This window comes from Pundamilia nyererei, unplaced genomic scaffold (assembly GCF_000239375.1).
Source record: "Pundamilia nyererei isolate P.nyererei 1_Seehausen unplaced genomic scaffold, PunNye1.0 scaffold00006, whole genome shotgun sequence".
In the NCBI taxonomy this organism is placed as follows: Eukaryota; Metazoa; Chordata; class Actinopteri; order Cichliformes; family Cichlidae; genus Pundamilia; species Pundamilia nyererei.
In genome coordinates this window covers 3395292-3409964 of record NW_005187407.1, presented here as the reverse complement: position 1 = coordinate 3409964, position 14673 = coordinate 3395292, and the positions used below count along the sequence as shown (strand labels likewise).

Here is a 14673-nt window from a genome sequence, read left to right as displayed (position 1 = left end):
GGGAAGGGCTAGCCACCCTTGGGACCCAACTTATTGCTGGCTATGCAGACCAAGCTCTTGCAACAATTGTATATGGATCGAATGGCTCGTAGCAATGGGCCTGAGACCCCATACATGCCTTCTCCAAGTCCACAAAACACATGCAGACTGGTTGGGCAAACTCACATGCACCCTTAAGTATCCTCAAGAGGTTAAAAAGTTTATCCAGTGTTCCACAACCAGGACAAAAACCGCATTGTTCCTCCTGAATCGGCTGCCTCCGAAGTCCCACAGGCTAACCCAGCCCGATAGGACTTGAGTGGTGAAGTCTCCCAATAAGACGACAGGTGGAGTCGTCAGGTGGAGCACCCACTACTCTGAACTGTCATTCAGCGCATGGGTCCAGGGAACAAATCCTTGCGTCCACCAGGAAAAACTCCAATGTAAGGGAGCAAGCTGAGGGGACACTAAGATAAAACACCCACCCCAGCCTGCCACCTGTCACCAAGGGCAACTCCAGGCTGAGACAGAGATCAGCCCCTCTCCAGGAGACTGGTTCCGGAGCCCAAACCGTGTATTGAGGTGAGCCCGACTATATTTAGCCAGTACCTCTCAGCCTCACACATTAGCTCAGGCTCCTTCCCTTCCCTTCCCTTTGAAGCAGATGGCCTACATAAGCAGAAGACTGTACTGTGTGCCAGTCCTGTCAGCTGCGAACAGGAAACTTAGGCAACAATTCATACAGGCTCACCAAAACTGGACAATAGGAGACTGGAAAAAACGCTGGTCTGATGAGTCTTGAGTTGCAGGATCCAGATGGTAGGGTCAGGATTTGGTGGATTCATCCTGCTTTGTATCTGGCTTTTGGTGATGTGATGATGTGGGGATAGGTTCTTGCCACAATTTGGGCCTCTTCGTAGCAGCTGAGAATCATACGCTGGCCTTAAAGGACAATGGTAAAGGTCAAAGATAGAAAAAAATTGCATTCTAGCTAACCCTGAAACAGTTTTGGCATTTTTTTAAAGAGTTACTTATTTGATTTTACATGAGAGATCACAGGAAATAAGATTAAACGAGGGTAAAGCACAAAGGTAGCCACCTTTAATTCTTGTTTGTACACTTTTCTTGTTTTGTCCAGTTATTACAGATTTAATCTGTTTTGGTTGACTACCTGTTACGGGAAGTGTCGATGTTTTGTGTTTTCTTTTGAAGAAATTTCTTTACAAAGGAAAGCCCCAGCAGAAAAACACTGACTCCTAAAATTCTTGCTCTGAAAGCCACACCCAAAGGAAAAGAATGATCTTTCTCTGAAAAGCCTCAATAAAAGTGGTCCTTGAAAGATGGACCACAGCATCTCATCAGAGCCTGCAGTCAACCAAAGCCTCCTGCTGTCATGAATTTCCGTGCTGGTAAGCATCCTGAAGTGAGGCTGTGTCATTTGAAAGCAGGCTGCAGCTCGACTCGAGTTTTTGGTCGGCAAACTTGCTCAGTGTAATCAATCTAATTAATCTCCACTGTGTTCCCTTTCATGCTGCTGCAGCAGTCCTTATCTTCTTCTGCCTGCTGGCTGTGAAAGCAAACTGTGAGGCTGTTGGAAACAGGGCAGCCGAGCGTGCCTTGAATGCCAGCATCCGGATGATTAGGGTGAAGATACGTAGCGCGCTGGAGCACTTGGTAAGGCTTCTGAGGCTTACAAAGATCATTAGTATTACATAATGAGGGAAGAATTTAGACTTTATAAAAGAAACTGATGTTTTTAACTTGATTCTGTCTCTGCTGAAACTAAACTGAGCTGGTAAACTGTGTTTTAAAGAGAGGTTATAGGTAGTCCACCACTGGTTTAGTAAATTAAAGCTTTTATAGTCATATCAGGTTATTTGAGGTGCATACACTGGTATTAGAATGTTACAAGCAATACCAGTTGTAGGCTGTGCTCCCCTGATTATATGGACATGAGGAGCTGGTGACACCACAGACCATGAGTGTATGTTGATGCATTAAAGGCATTATCAAGACTTTTGCTCTATTTTTAGCAGCTGGTTTAAAAAATTTTTTAAACATTATAACTTTAACTTAACTTAACTTAAAACAAAGAAAGGCATAATAAACTCTTCCTGGGACTGAAAGTGATGAATTAAGAGCTGTATTTGAACCGTCTGTCAGTTTCAAATTCTTCTGTGGATCATTTGCATGCGTTTGTGTTACAAAAATAACAACACATCATCAGTTTCACACAAACAGCGATGAGTAGTTACTGAGTTGTATGTTCATGGATTCTCCTGCAGGATGCTTTTGGACTGCTTCCCAACATCACCTGCTTCACCCTGAACATTTCAGAGCTGATCAAGCCGGAGCAGCGGCACCTCACCGCTCACCAGCTAAGCTCCTTCGAGTGCTACATGGCAAAGGTGTCAAAGTTCACCCCGGAGCTGTCGTCACAGCTGCACTACATCTGCCAGATCATACGTGATGTGGTGCATCTCTGGACCGGCAATACGGTCTCCCACACATGCAGACTACCCTCCTTCAAGCAGGACTTGGACAGCTATGTGTACACCAAGTGCTTGCTGGAGCTTGTGGACGAATGGCTCGGCAAAGCTACGTTTAGAATTTACTGATTGGTCGGCTACTAATGTTCTCTTTTATTGAAAATATTTAGTTAAATCTGATACCTGGTCATGGATTCTATTGAGCAAATGTTTTGTATTGAAATTAAAGTGATGAGAAGACAAAGTTTTCAGTTTTGCTGTATTTATTGTGATTCTGAATCATTTAAGGCATTTTCCATCATGTTACATGTAGACATTTGGGAAGAGCACAAAGAAACAGTCGTATCCAGCATAAGAAAATATCTTTTCTTCATAAAACCAACAATACAATACTAAATGTGGGGAGTCGAACATAAGCAGATCCAATCTGCGTCATCCTGTACATCATCCAAAACAAATCCACACAAAGAAACACAAAAGTAAAGATCACTAGAGAGAGAGAAGGAAAGAAAACGGTGTAATACAGGAGAGAAACGGCAGAGAGATCCTCAAAAGAGGAGAAACAACTACAAAACTATTTAAAGAGAAAGCCTAGCTGCATTCAGAGGTGCATCTTCATCATCAAATAGTAGTAAATCATATCTGAACTCTATATATTTGACTCGCAACACCAAACTGTTCATTTAAGTGTTCATCACTGCATTCTCCATTTTTTGTGAACTGAGCAGCCTACAGAGGAACACAAGAGCACAACTTCCCCTATAAAAGACTCGTGCAATCCAATCATAAATAAAAAAAAGACAAGAACTGCACAAACAAAAAGCTGCACATTCATCTATTAAACATGGTGCGTTGTGCTACTGTAAACTCAGTTGTTCTGCACAATAAAAGAAAAAAAACAAACTCACAACATCTGCCTGAGGAGTGCTGAACCACAAAAGAAGATAAAGAGACGAATCCGCTGGCAAAGATCACATGCAGGCACACTTTGACCTCAAGGCTGCCAGCTGCACTCACAGTGTCTAACCCTCAAGCTCTCCACAAAGCAGAGTACTCCATAAAAACATTATGCCAGTAACACAACAGACTGAGAATACTCTTGGATATGGCTTTGGGTGTGTTTCTTTGCGCTTCCTCCAATGCATTGCTTTTTATCTGTGTTTGCTTTGAACACGTGTACCCGTGAGAAGGAAAGAAACAGCATATAAGTGAAACCTGTACCCTTACAGACAGTACGTGTTCCTGCTGAGAAGGATCCTGGCTCGACTTGTTCTTAGATGATTAGCGTAGCCCTGAGTGATCAGTAAAGAACCAGAAAGACCCCTACTGCACACTGAAGATCCTGTAACACTGTAGATGCGGGAATATACAGTAGTGTATGCAAAATCTGTACTGCTAGTTCAGTTACGCGTCTTGTGGGCGCTGACAGTAATGTCGTGCTGCGGCCTGCAACGTTCATCCTTGTGTTGTTTGCAGGTGAGCTCAGTAGAAATGGGCAGAGCAGGGACGGAAAAAAACTGCTATGAACAAGATAACATTCACCTGAGTAAACAAGGGACGGTGAACAGAACAGGACAGGCAAATTCCAACATATAAGTATTCAACTTTAATATATTTCAATCTCCTCAATGGGAGGCGTTTGAACCTCCAAATAAAATAAATTGTACTTCTAGCTAGATTAAAAAAAACAAAACAAAACAAAAAACATCTGATAATCTTGTGAAAGGAAAGAAATGATGTCCTTATACTGCATAAGAGAACAAACTTCACATTCAGCATTTCCCTTTTTGAAACACAATCTTGCGACTTAACATTTTTTAAATGTAACTTAAATTTAAATACAAGTTGTTGCTTTCAAGACATAAAAACAACATGGGCCAGCTTCTAATACACTAAAAGAGGAAAATCATCTGAAAGTTAAAGATAGTCATAGTTACTTCTATTTAAATATGATTAAAAAGTCATTTTTGCACTCATTTTGTTTGGTGCACCATGTGTCTCGTTCCCAAAAGTCAAACATAGTCTCTTTTCTGGGATTTGTGGAAGACTGAGCTTGCTGAAAGGCTACAAGGCAAACCAGTGATATGTTATGATGGTTAAAAAAAAAAGTTCAGGTGGCTTCTGGGTCACTTCCAGGAGGAATCTAAGAGTTTGTTTGTGTTACGGCCTGGATGGCTTCTTCAGGGAGCACGGATGGATCGCTGAGAATGGACGTGGTAGTGCACAGCTGGCGAAGAGTACTTAGGACCACTGAAAAACAAGCCCAAATGAATTGCATTAAAACAAATGATTGATATTTGCACAAACAGATGCCCGTGTGCTTTCCATTTAGAGCCGCATGTAGTTTGCTCTGATTTAATCTGAGTTTTGGTTGACTGCATGACCTGCTCAAATTCAAATCAAGCATCAGCATAAAGAAGGTGATTTTAAGTCACTTTGAATGTGACATGGTCATTGGTGCCACACTAACTGGTGTTAATATCACAAAAACCGTTGGGATTTGCCTCTAACCAACCATCTCATACAGAGAAAAAACTATAAAATACTACAGAGAGTGAGCCGCTTGTTGATGCCAGAGGTCAGAAGAGAATGACCAATCTGCTGTGAGCTGATTGAAAAGCAAAAGTAATTTATACAGCCACTGGTTATAGCCGATGTATGCAGCACTTTTGAAGCAGATGAACTCCAGCAGCAGAAGATCATATGTAGTGCCACTTCTGTCAGCTAACAGGAAACTGAGGCTACGGTTCACAAAGACTCTCACAAAAACTGGACAAACTAGAGAAAAATGTTGCCTGGCGTGATGCATCTTGATTTCTGCTGCAGTATTTTTACAGTAGGGTCAGAATTTGGTACAAACAACAAGAAAACCAGCTTCATGTCCTGCCTTGCTCCAATGGATCAGTTGTGGTCTAATGATGGGGATGTTGTAGACATATTCTTGGCACACTTTGGGCCCCTTACTACCATTTGAGCATCATTTAAACTTCTTAGCCTCCATTAGTATCGTTGCTGACTATGTCTACCTGCAGGGGATGTTTCTCATGGCATGTAGACTCTGAAATGATAAATACTGGTATACACTATATACTTGTACTACAGTGCTTTATATTTTAGGGAGTGCCCATGTTAAGCAGTCGAAACATACACAAATTATTTGTGACCAGTATACTTAGGTCAGGTTTGTGACATATTGGTAGATTATAGCTTTGACAGCCCAAACTGAAGTCTGAAGTTACCATAAATTAGTGAAATTGATAACTTTGGCATTACAACTCCTTTAAAGCCATAAAAATATCAAGGAGCACTAATTGCATTTTGCTGCAAAGCTGGCATAACAACCATGATCCTGACGCTTTAACCTGACCTTGGCCATAAAGCTGTCAAAATGAGCTATAAAGATGATGGACGATGAGGTCTGGGAAAGTTGTGTAAACTGACACATTGATCAAAGTAAGACATGAATAAATACATCTAATGTGTAACTGTTTTTAAAGAGAATGATTTCACACAAATTGGGAAAAATTGAATCAAAGTGGAAATTAAAGTCAAATTTTGGGAGCTTACATAACAAAAAGAGGAGAAGCCGTAGATGCCTCTCAATATAAAGGAGCCTCAGCCCTGACAAGTGTGGGTATGTTTGTCTTCATCTTTCATCTGTCTGTCTGCTGTTGGCACTTAAGGCACTTTGCGTTGTCTTGCTGTTCTGTGTGTTGTGATGCTGTCATGCTGTTTATAAGACTGTTGTGACCTCTGTGTACCCATCTTCTTAAGACTGCTTCCAACAGCATAACACGCCATGTCACAAATCTCAAAAGGTTGTCTCTGTTCATCAGGACGTAGCATTTTTAGTGGAAGAAAATGCTATGTAATAATCAGATGCACTCATTGTAATTACAACAAAGTTACTGTGATTACCCCTCAAGTGAGTTATCATCGTTCAAAAACTGTGCTACAATGTTGAATTTCCTGTTGTGTCATGGTTGTGTGATTTCTGATTAAAAGGCAGGAATATACAGAGATGGTGAAAGATAGGGCATAGTCAAAGCTGTGCAGATGGAAGAAAGTCCCTTTGGGGTCAAAAAATCATCCAAAAGTGCTGATCCACTTCTCTTGCAAACAGTAGGTGGAATGAAGACGTAAAGGACTTTTCCCCCCACTTGTATGTCAGAGCATGTCGGTTATTTTACTTACTGGGTCTGAGTGCTGGAAGCGAGCAGTGACGATCCAGCCATTGCAGCGTGGTCTGACAAAGCTCTGCTCTGCTCGCTGTTGACACCATCCCATTGAAAGAATCAAAAAGAGGCTTGATAATGATGCTGAACTGAATGTATGACAGTCAAGGAGGAACTTTAAATCTGATTACACAACTTATCAAAATAGGCTTTAAATGTAAAAGGCCAAGAGGTATTGAAAATGCAGTGTGTGGTTTTGATACAGTCGAAGTCTTATTATCAACTCTACTACATTATTGAGCTGGAGAGCAAAGGTAAATAAATACCTGAAGGTTTCCCTACTAGGATGCTAGGTTCTCTCTCACACACATATATACATAATACAGGATTAAGATATATACTGAGACAAACAAGCTAATCTACACTACAGCAGCAGTGATCAATGAGATGCTTGGCTACAAGTTGAACATCCACAAGGAGCAGTACCCTCCATTGGAGAAGGAGAGTGGTTAGCCAACTATCAGAACTGCATGCAGGGAGGTACTTAAGTACAGCGAGCTGTCCATACCTAACACTTTGGAAACTGCCAAGAAAAGACTCACAACTTTGGCCAGCTGCTTGAAGAGGTAAACCAGAGAGATAGAAGGCAGAGAATAAAGTAGCTGTTCTCCACAGAACCAGCCAAGGTGTACTTTCAGTGGCAAGGGAACAATATGAGAGCAGCACCACCAAGGCTGGAGACGGAACAATACTGGAAGAGCATATGGGTAGCAAAGCTCATTGGCTAATGAATTTAAGAGAAGACTAGAAGAATAGATTACAAGAAGGCCGATGACTCAATGTCCCACACTTGGATCCTGGAATGCCTAGAACTATACAAGATCAACAGGACCCTAAGAGCCTTCATCAGGAACTCAATGGGGATTGTTCTGCATCGGCCTGAACCCCCTCAGTGAGATCATTGACAAGACTGGCTACTAGGGTTGGGTGATTGGACGAATATATCAACTATCGGTGATCGTTTTCACAAGGGCGATTTATTCATTTATTTGCCCATGAGCAAGTTTGCTAATGATGAAGGAGCTAATAGAAGCAGTCAACAAAAATAAATAAATAATAAATAATAGCGCTGTTTTAACAGCACCCTCTTTTATTTGTGAGCAAATGCACCTTCCTCAGAGTGCGCCCAAATGCTTGTTGATGGAGATGGGTTTAGCGCGTTAAAATTTTTAATCATGTTAATTGTGATGACCGCATTAATGCTGCGCCAACGCTGACAGCCCCAATTTTTCTGGGGAAATTAGTTCATCCATGTTTGGACTTCTTCTGTATTATAAACATGAAATCAGTCTGTGCATGATTACACGGAGGATATGTGCATGTGTGAATATATCGCCCATCATCGATTATTGGACTGACAATTGTCGGCTGGAAAATTTTTATATATCGCCCAAACCTACAGGCTACAAATACTGACTGTGGAATGGAGCAGTTTTCAGCCACCTCCTGTATGGATGACATCAAGCTGTATGCCGAGAGTGAACAAGACATCAATTCACTGATCCACACCACCAGGATATACAGCAGTGACATCGGAATGTTGTCCGGCCTGGAGAAAAGTAGTTTGATGATAACATAGAGAGGGAAGGTAGTAAGAACTGAGGGAGTAATAACACCTATGCCCTGCCTGTGATCAGACTCTGCTGGGATAATAAGCTGGCCAGAGGAGGAGATAGAAGCCACTGATATCAAGAAAAGGAAGCTCCTTACCATGCATGCATGCATGCATGCATGCATGCATGCAGGGTTTCACCTCATGTCCAGCATCCTGAGGCTGTATGCCAAGCAGAAGGAAGGAGGCTGGGGACTGGTGAGTGTCAGCACCACAGTCCAGGATGAGGCAACTAACATCCATGGCAAACAGAAGGAGACAGCTTATAGTGACAGATGTAGCAGTTCTGAATGACAGCAACATCAGGAACACAAGAAACTTAAGAAATTCCAAGGGCTCAGAGAAGGGCGGGAAGATGTGAAGGGTGAAGGTTACAGTGGCCCAGCAGTTATGGGAGACCTAACATCCGAAATAGAAAAAGTAAATAGACCTCCCCTTTTCTGTTTCACATCCTGACTGAACAGTCTCCACTGGTTTTAAAAATAATAAACATCCTAACAGCTGAACAGTTTTAGTGGCTCGCTTTCTTTCCCATGTTTTGGCTCAGAACTGTAGTTTGTCCTGGACTGGAGTCAGAGCCATTCATACACATGTGGAGGTGGTCATTTGTGAGCCTGGAGCAATATTTAGTTTGATTATATTCCCTTTGTAGAAAACCTTGCATTTGTGTGTCAAGTCAAATACAGTGGAATAGTCACTTCTTACAAACTGCTCCTTCAGGATCACATTTGTTAGGAGATCGCCTGATTGGATGTGTAGAAGTCCAGCATTCAGCCATTTAATCCTCTATTTTCACTGTCCAGTTTTTTTGTTTTTTGTACCAGCACCATTTGTTACTTATTATTTTTCTCTCCGATTTCTTTGTCTCGGCCCTCTCCAGCACAGTCGTCTGTATCACTCCCTGTCTTTTTTCTATATTTGTCACTTTCTTTTCACTGTCTTTTCAGCTGTTGGCACTGCAGAGTCCCCGTGTGTATCCCCCGGAATGCACAGAGTTGATTGGCTAAACGATATCATGTGAGATAGCTAACTCACATCCGATTGGTCTGCGCGTTTCCTTCAGCCACTGAACCACTGCTGTAAAGACCAGAAAACCTGCACCAGTTAAAACAGAAGCATCCCATCAGGTTTTAAATCTGTTTTGGATATAGGTCCGGGTCCGAATGGGCCTGAAAAGCAGCCTGCATGCTAGTAACCTGCACTACAGCAACAGGGCTAAAACACAAGAAACTTTATCTGGGATAATTACTGCTCCTAAAAACAAACTCCCTGCTTCAGAGTCACTGGTGATAAATTAGAAGAAACCAGACAAACGCAAGGAATTTATTTTCTTTGGGTCTTTTCTTAATAATTGAGAAATTTTTAAGGGGAGAGGAGGTGCAACTTTAGAATATTAAACTGAATAAATAAATAAAGATTCCCCTTCACATAATACAAAGTCAATACAGATCTATAAACTCTTCTGGTCTTGTGTGAGGGGAGGCTAATTGGACTCTGGTAGATAACAAACAAACCAATCCCTCTGCTATCTGATACAACAGTACCTATTTATTTTAGGTTATTTATATGAATACTTTTAATATTTTATGGACTGAAAACTTTGAAATTTAAAAGCTGTATGAGGCACCAGTTTTATCTAAACCCTTCTTAAGAAAATAACTTACGCGTAACTTCTCCTGTCGGAAGCCTGCTTCTGCCTCTGCTGTGTATTTCCTGCAACTTATCATTCAGATCTCAGTGAGGTGCCTCTCTTTCTAGTTTCAAGTGGGAGACACAAAAGCCTCCCTCAAAAAATAAAAACTGTTACATCAGCTAGCTTGTAGAAGGATACAATCCAGAACTTCCAGTTCTGAAGTGTGCGGTTCTTCACATATTCATTAAACTTCTCTTGCATGTGGTCGAGGCGATGTCGTCTCATCGGTACGCCCGTCACAGGAAGCTGCTCCTGACACAAGCTGCAGTGAGGAAAGATTTCAGAGTTAATACATCAGATCGCTGTGCACGTTTAGTACTGTACAGTGCATAAGTCTCGAGCCACTCTTTACTTCCCTACATTTTGGTCGGTGCAGCAATGTACTGAAACCTGTGCAAACATACCGTATTTTTCGGACCATAAGGCGCACCGGATTATAAGGTGCATTAAGTGAAACAAAACAGTCAGATAAATCAAATTTTACTCAACTCATTCTTCTTGCTTCCTCCACTTCTGTACCATTGATTAATTAATATTGAATTCTCTCAAAGCTGCTCTATTCCCATGTCGGTGCAGTATATTAATGACTAACTTCTAGTGGTGTGTGGATCGATACTGAAATATTGATTCCTCCGATACCACTTATTTATGTTCCAGAATCGATTCTCATATTAAAATATCAATATTTTACTAATTTGGGGTAAATCTTTAGTTTATCATTAACAGGAACACAGTGGAAAGAAACTATATCATTTGGATCGTCTAACTTGGAAGGAACTACTTCCTCTTCTGCCTTTCATGGTCATCTGCGAAATACGGTTGTATAAATGTGTCGCAGCCCCTTGGCGTGCACACTCACAACAACGGCTGAGCGTAAACAGTGTCATGTGTGGACGTATTTTACCTTCACAAACAGCCAAGACGTGGTTTGCGATACATGTGGCAAGACAGTGAGGTGTTGTGGCAACACCACTAACCTCGTCAAACACCTCAGAGTAAATCATATCACAGAATATGACAAACTTATGTTGAGGTGAACTGGAGAGGAGTGGGACAGGTCCCGCTAGGGCGAGACAGACATCTCTTGCGGAGTCCTATAGTGCTGCAGGCAGGCAACGTGTTCAAATACACAACCTCAGGTTTTTTATGTCTGTATGATAATTCTGCATTATTAAGCAATAAGAACAAGTAGTCTGATGTCCTGTGACCATTATGAAGCCATAATTTAAAATATAGTGGTCCCTCGTTTATCGCAGGAGTTACGTTCCAAAAATAACCTGTGATAGGTGAAATCCACTGCGTTATAGTGAGGGACCACTGTACAATAAAACATTACGTTTTTGTATAAAGTATCGGTATCAGATCAGTATCGTGGATACCCCCCTGAAATTTTCTTGGCATCGGATCTGAAAGGAAAACAGTACATCACTACTAATCTCATATTGTGGATGGATTATCTCAGTTGTTCTACTGACTGAAGTTTGGTCCGTTTACAGCATCCTACCATGTGATTGCATTTGTCCCTAACCATCGGGAATCCTCACGTTAGCTTTTATAGAGTGAAAAAAAGTTAAATCCTCCAGCTTCACTGTGTTTATGTTATGCTAACGTAGCTGTGTCGCCAGCAATTACGCAGCACATCATTTAGACGGTGATGCCACAGTGTTCGTTTGACTTTGGGACCTGAAACGGACGGAGTTTTGGACCCAGATTACTCCACGAGACTCCTGACTACGGTAGTCGTAATGCTCCGGCAATCCACCAAGCTGCATCGGCACATTCAGCAGTGTGTTTGGGATCACTGTTATGATGAAAAAGCTGTTGCTAATTAGATACAGTGGTGTGAAAAAGTGTTTACCTTCTTCCTAATTTCCTCTTTTTTGTGTTTGCCACACTTAAAGGTTTCAAATGTAAATTTTAGACAAAGACTACATAAGTAAACCCAAAATGCATTTTCTAAATGAAGATGTTTATTATGGGGGGGGGGGGGACCTACACATGGCCCTGTGTGAAAAAGTGATTGCTAAACAACTTTTTCAGTTGTTTAGCAACTCGGTTAGACTGGGTTAGACTGTATTATCTAAGTCATAACGAACAAAAAAAGGGAACAAATAATTTATTTTTAGTGACAAAGTCCCTAAAGACACAATTTAAAACCGATTATTTTTAAAGTTGTAGGCGCTTGATTCAGGTACCTTTGCATCCTTGAATGATTCATAGTTCAGCGTTAAGTAGCTTAAACAAATAAAACATGGCTCTGAAAATGGTCATGTGCAAGAACTGGACTGAAAAAATGTGAAAAAGCAGCCAATGTCCAAAGATAAACTTTGAAAAAACATCAAAAATCCAGGAGAACTATTACTCAAGACCACTGTAAAAACTCTGGCTCCTTAGAAGAAAAATTGAAATATAAAAGACTTGTGCACAGTGCTCAATGTTTAAGACATGATACAAAATGTTTAAACCTACCTAATGGAGGTGTTGAGCTCCTCAATCTCCTCTCGTAGTCTCTTAACTTCGTCCTGCATTTGTTGCCTTTCCTGCTGGAGCTTCATAATGTGCTCCACTGTCTTCTGTAACGTCACTGCATTACTGATCTAAAAGCACAAAGTTAATAAATATGTTTTTAATTAACAAATCAGGCATTAGAGGCAAACATGGTTCTGGACATTTCATGATAACATACAGGTACGCCTGCTTACATTTGATTGGGACTTTAGAGCAGGAACCAGGTTGCAGAGTGTCTTAAAGCCAATATTTATGTTTGATCGCCTCTTTTGCTCAGCAGATATGTGTGTGGTCCTCCGGATCTGTCATACAACAGCACAAAGGATTAGACAGTATTATGGAGATTGTATGCAATGTTAGAAAGAAACATCGGAAATGCCCCATGACAGTGTAATCCGTGCATTAAGGTCAATCTCAGTTAATTAAGATGTTTTACATGTAAAGTTGGATTTCAGTTCTATTCACAAACATGATCAAACTTTGAGTTTTATGTTTGAAAACACACGAATACAAACCTGAGGTTGCTCGTTCTTCACCAAAACTGGACTGGTACTGCTGATTAATGACTGTGGGCTGGGTAACGACTGTGGGCTGGGTAACGACTGTGGGCTAGGAACCTGATCTAACCCGCAGGGCGACCTTTGTCCAGATTGTGGCTGATTAGGAACTGAAAAGAAAAGGAACAAAAAACAAAACAGGTTTTAACACGTTGTGGAGGTGAAGTTTAAAGTAACTTTCTGAATTAATTCTCACCAACACTGCAGGAACCCTTCTGATTTTTGCGGCTAGAGGAAAATGATTTTTCTTTGGGAACAATCGTCTGAGACTTCTGAGGCTGAGGCACGACGTGAAATCCAGATGCCTGAGATACATGAAAATATCCAAAAAATAAATATAAAAACATGAAAGAAACTTTGCAATAAATATCAATCCTCTTTACTTAAAGAAAAAATAAAAAATAAAAATAAAAAAGACGGCCTTCGAACAAATTTCACAAATATACAGGTGCCAGACCAGTTAAGGATTTAAAAACGTGGCAATTACTGTGGCAAGAGATGTGTGCGTAAACAAATACCTGCAAACACTATAAAGAAGAGTGTAAATTAATCCACAAAGATATGAGACACTGAAGATGGCACAGAAAATGTACTTTAGGTTATTGCTGCTAAAGGTGATTCTGCAAGCTATAGAATCACATTTCTCACACTGCTTCTGCATTTTGGTTACATTTTTCCAAAATAAATTATCAAACAACATGATTTCTCATGTCTTGTTGTTCATCTGAGGTTGTACTTACCTAATTTTTAAGACATGGTAAAAATTAGATTTGTTTTGTTATAATATGATATAAAACCTTACAATTTATAAGGGGCACATTTATTTATTCATTCATTTAACAAAACTGTAGGAAATAAATTCAAACAATGAGCTGCAAACATACCGGTCCAAGAGCAGGAGAAGTGATGACCACACCTGTGTTAGGGACCAAATCTGCTTTCAGTGGTGTGGGTGTAACAATCACAGCATTGGCATGACCTGGGAAAGGGCCTGAGAGGATTTACACACACATACACAAATGTTACAGAGTGATCTGAAAGCTCTGTGGGAAATCTAATCATAGGATGTATATAAAATATGGTTGTAGCCACATTAACCTCGCTCATTGGTTTGTGGACAGGAGCTCTTGAGGCTTTTTGAAACCAAATGTGACAAACTGTGGATGTGACCTAGAAACTAGTGTACAGTTTTTGCTTATCCATTATCTTCTTTTCAATCAAAAGACAACCTCACTCTACTGCCTAAACCCAGATTTTTACTCTTTTTGACTCTAACGGAGACCCAAGTTTAGTGTAGTTTAACTTTTTATCGTCATTGTACTTTGCACAATAGTACTGTGGTGGATTTTTGTATGATAACTATGTAACTATATACACTATATATCTATGTGCACTGAACATATATATTTTAACTTTCATGTAGAGTCTTAAGCACAAGACATTTTGCTTCACCATGGTATATTAAGGTGGTACAGTAACAGGGCAGTTAATGTAAGGGGAGAGTTCTCCTGAATAATTTACTCTCCGGTAACTAACCTTCCCTAATACACACTCAACGTCTTTCATGCAGCACAACCAAAACAGTAACATTGTAACAGAG

The 14673-nt window shown here is 40.7% G+C and overlaps 1 protein-coding gene across 2 annotated transcripts in view; it reads right to left on the bottom strand.

The window, feature by feature from the left end:
* Window positions 1–2721: 2721 nt before the first annotated feature.
* The window catches only part of mlxip (MLX interacting protein), a 28006-nt gene continuing 16054 nt past the window's right edge, over window positions 2722–14673 (bottom strand). For both annotated transcript variants that reach the window (XM_013914849.1, XM_005722095.1), the window contains exons 10-17: window positions 13958–14064; window positions 13270–13378; window positions 13032–13183; window positions 12711–12818; window positions 12478–12605; window positions 10147–10270; window positions 6663–6792; window positions 2722–4718 (exon numbers count right to left, since the gene is read on the bottom strand). In XM_013914849.1, coding sequence (XP_013770303.1) covers window positions 4612–4718; window positions 6663–6792; window positions 10147–10270; window positions 12478–12605; window positions 12711–12818; window positions 13032–13183; window positions 13270–13378; window positions 13958–14064 — 965 coding nt within the window. In that variant the 3' untranslated portion in view covers window positions 2722–4611. The remainder of the gene's footprint in view (window positions 4719–6662; window positions 6793–10146; window positions 10271–12477; window positions 12606–12710; window positions 12819–13031; window positions 13184–13269; window positions 13379–13957; window positions 14065–14673) is intronic.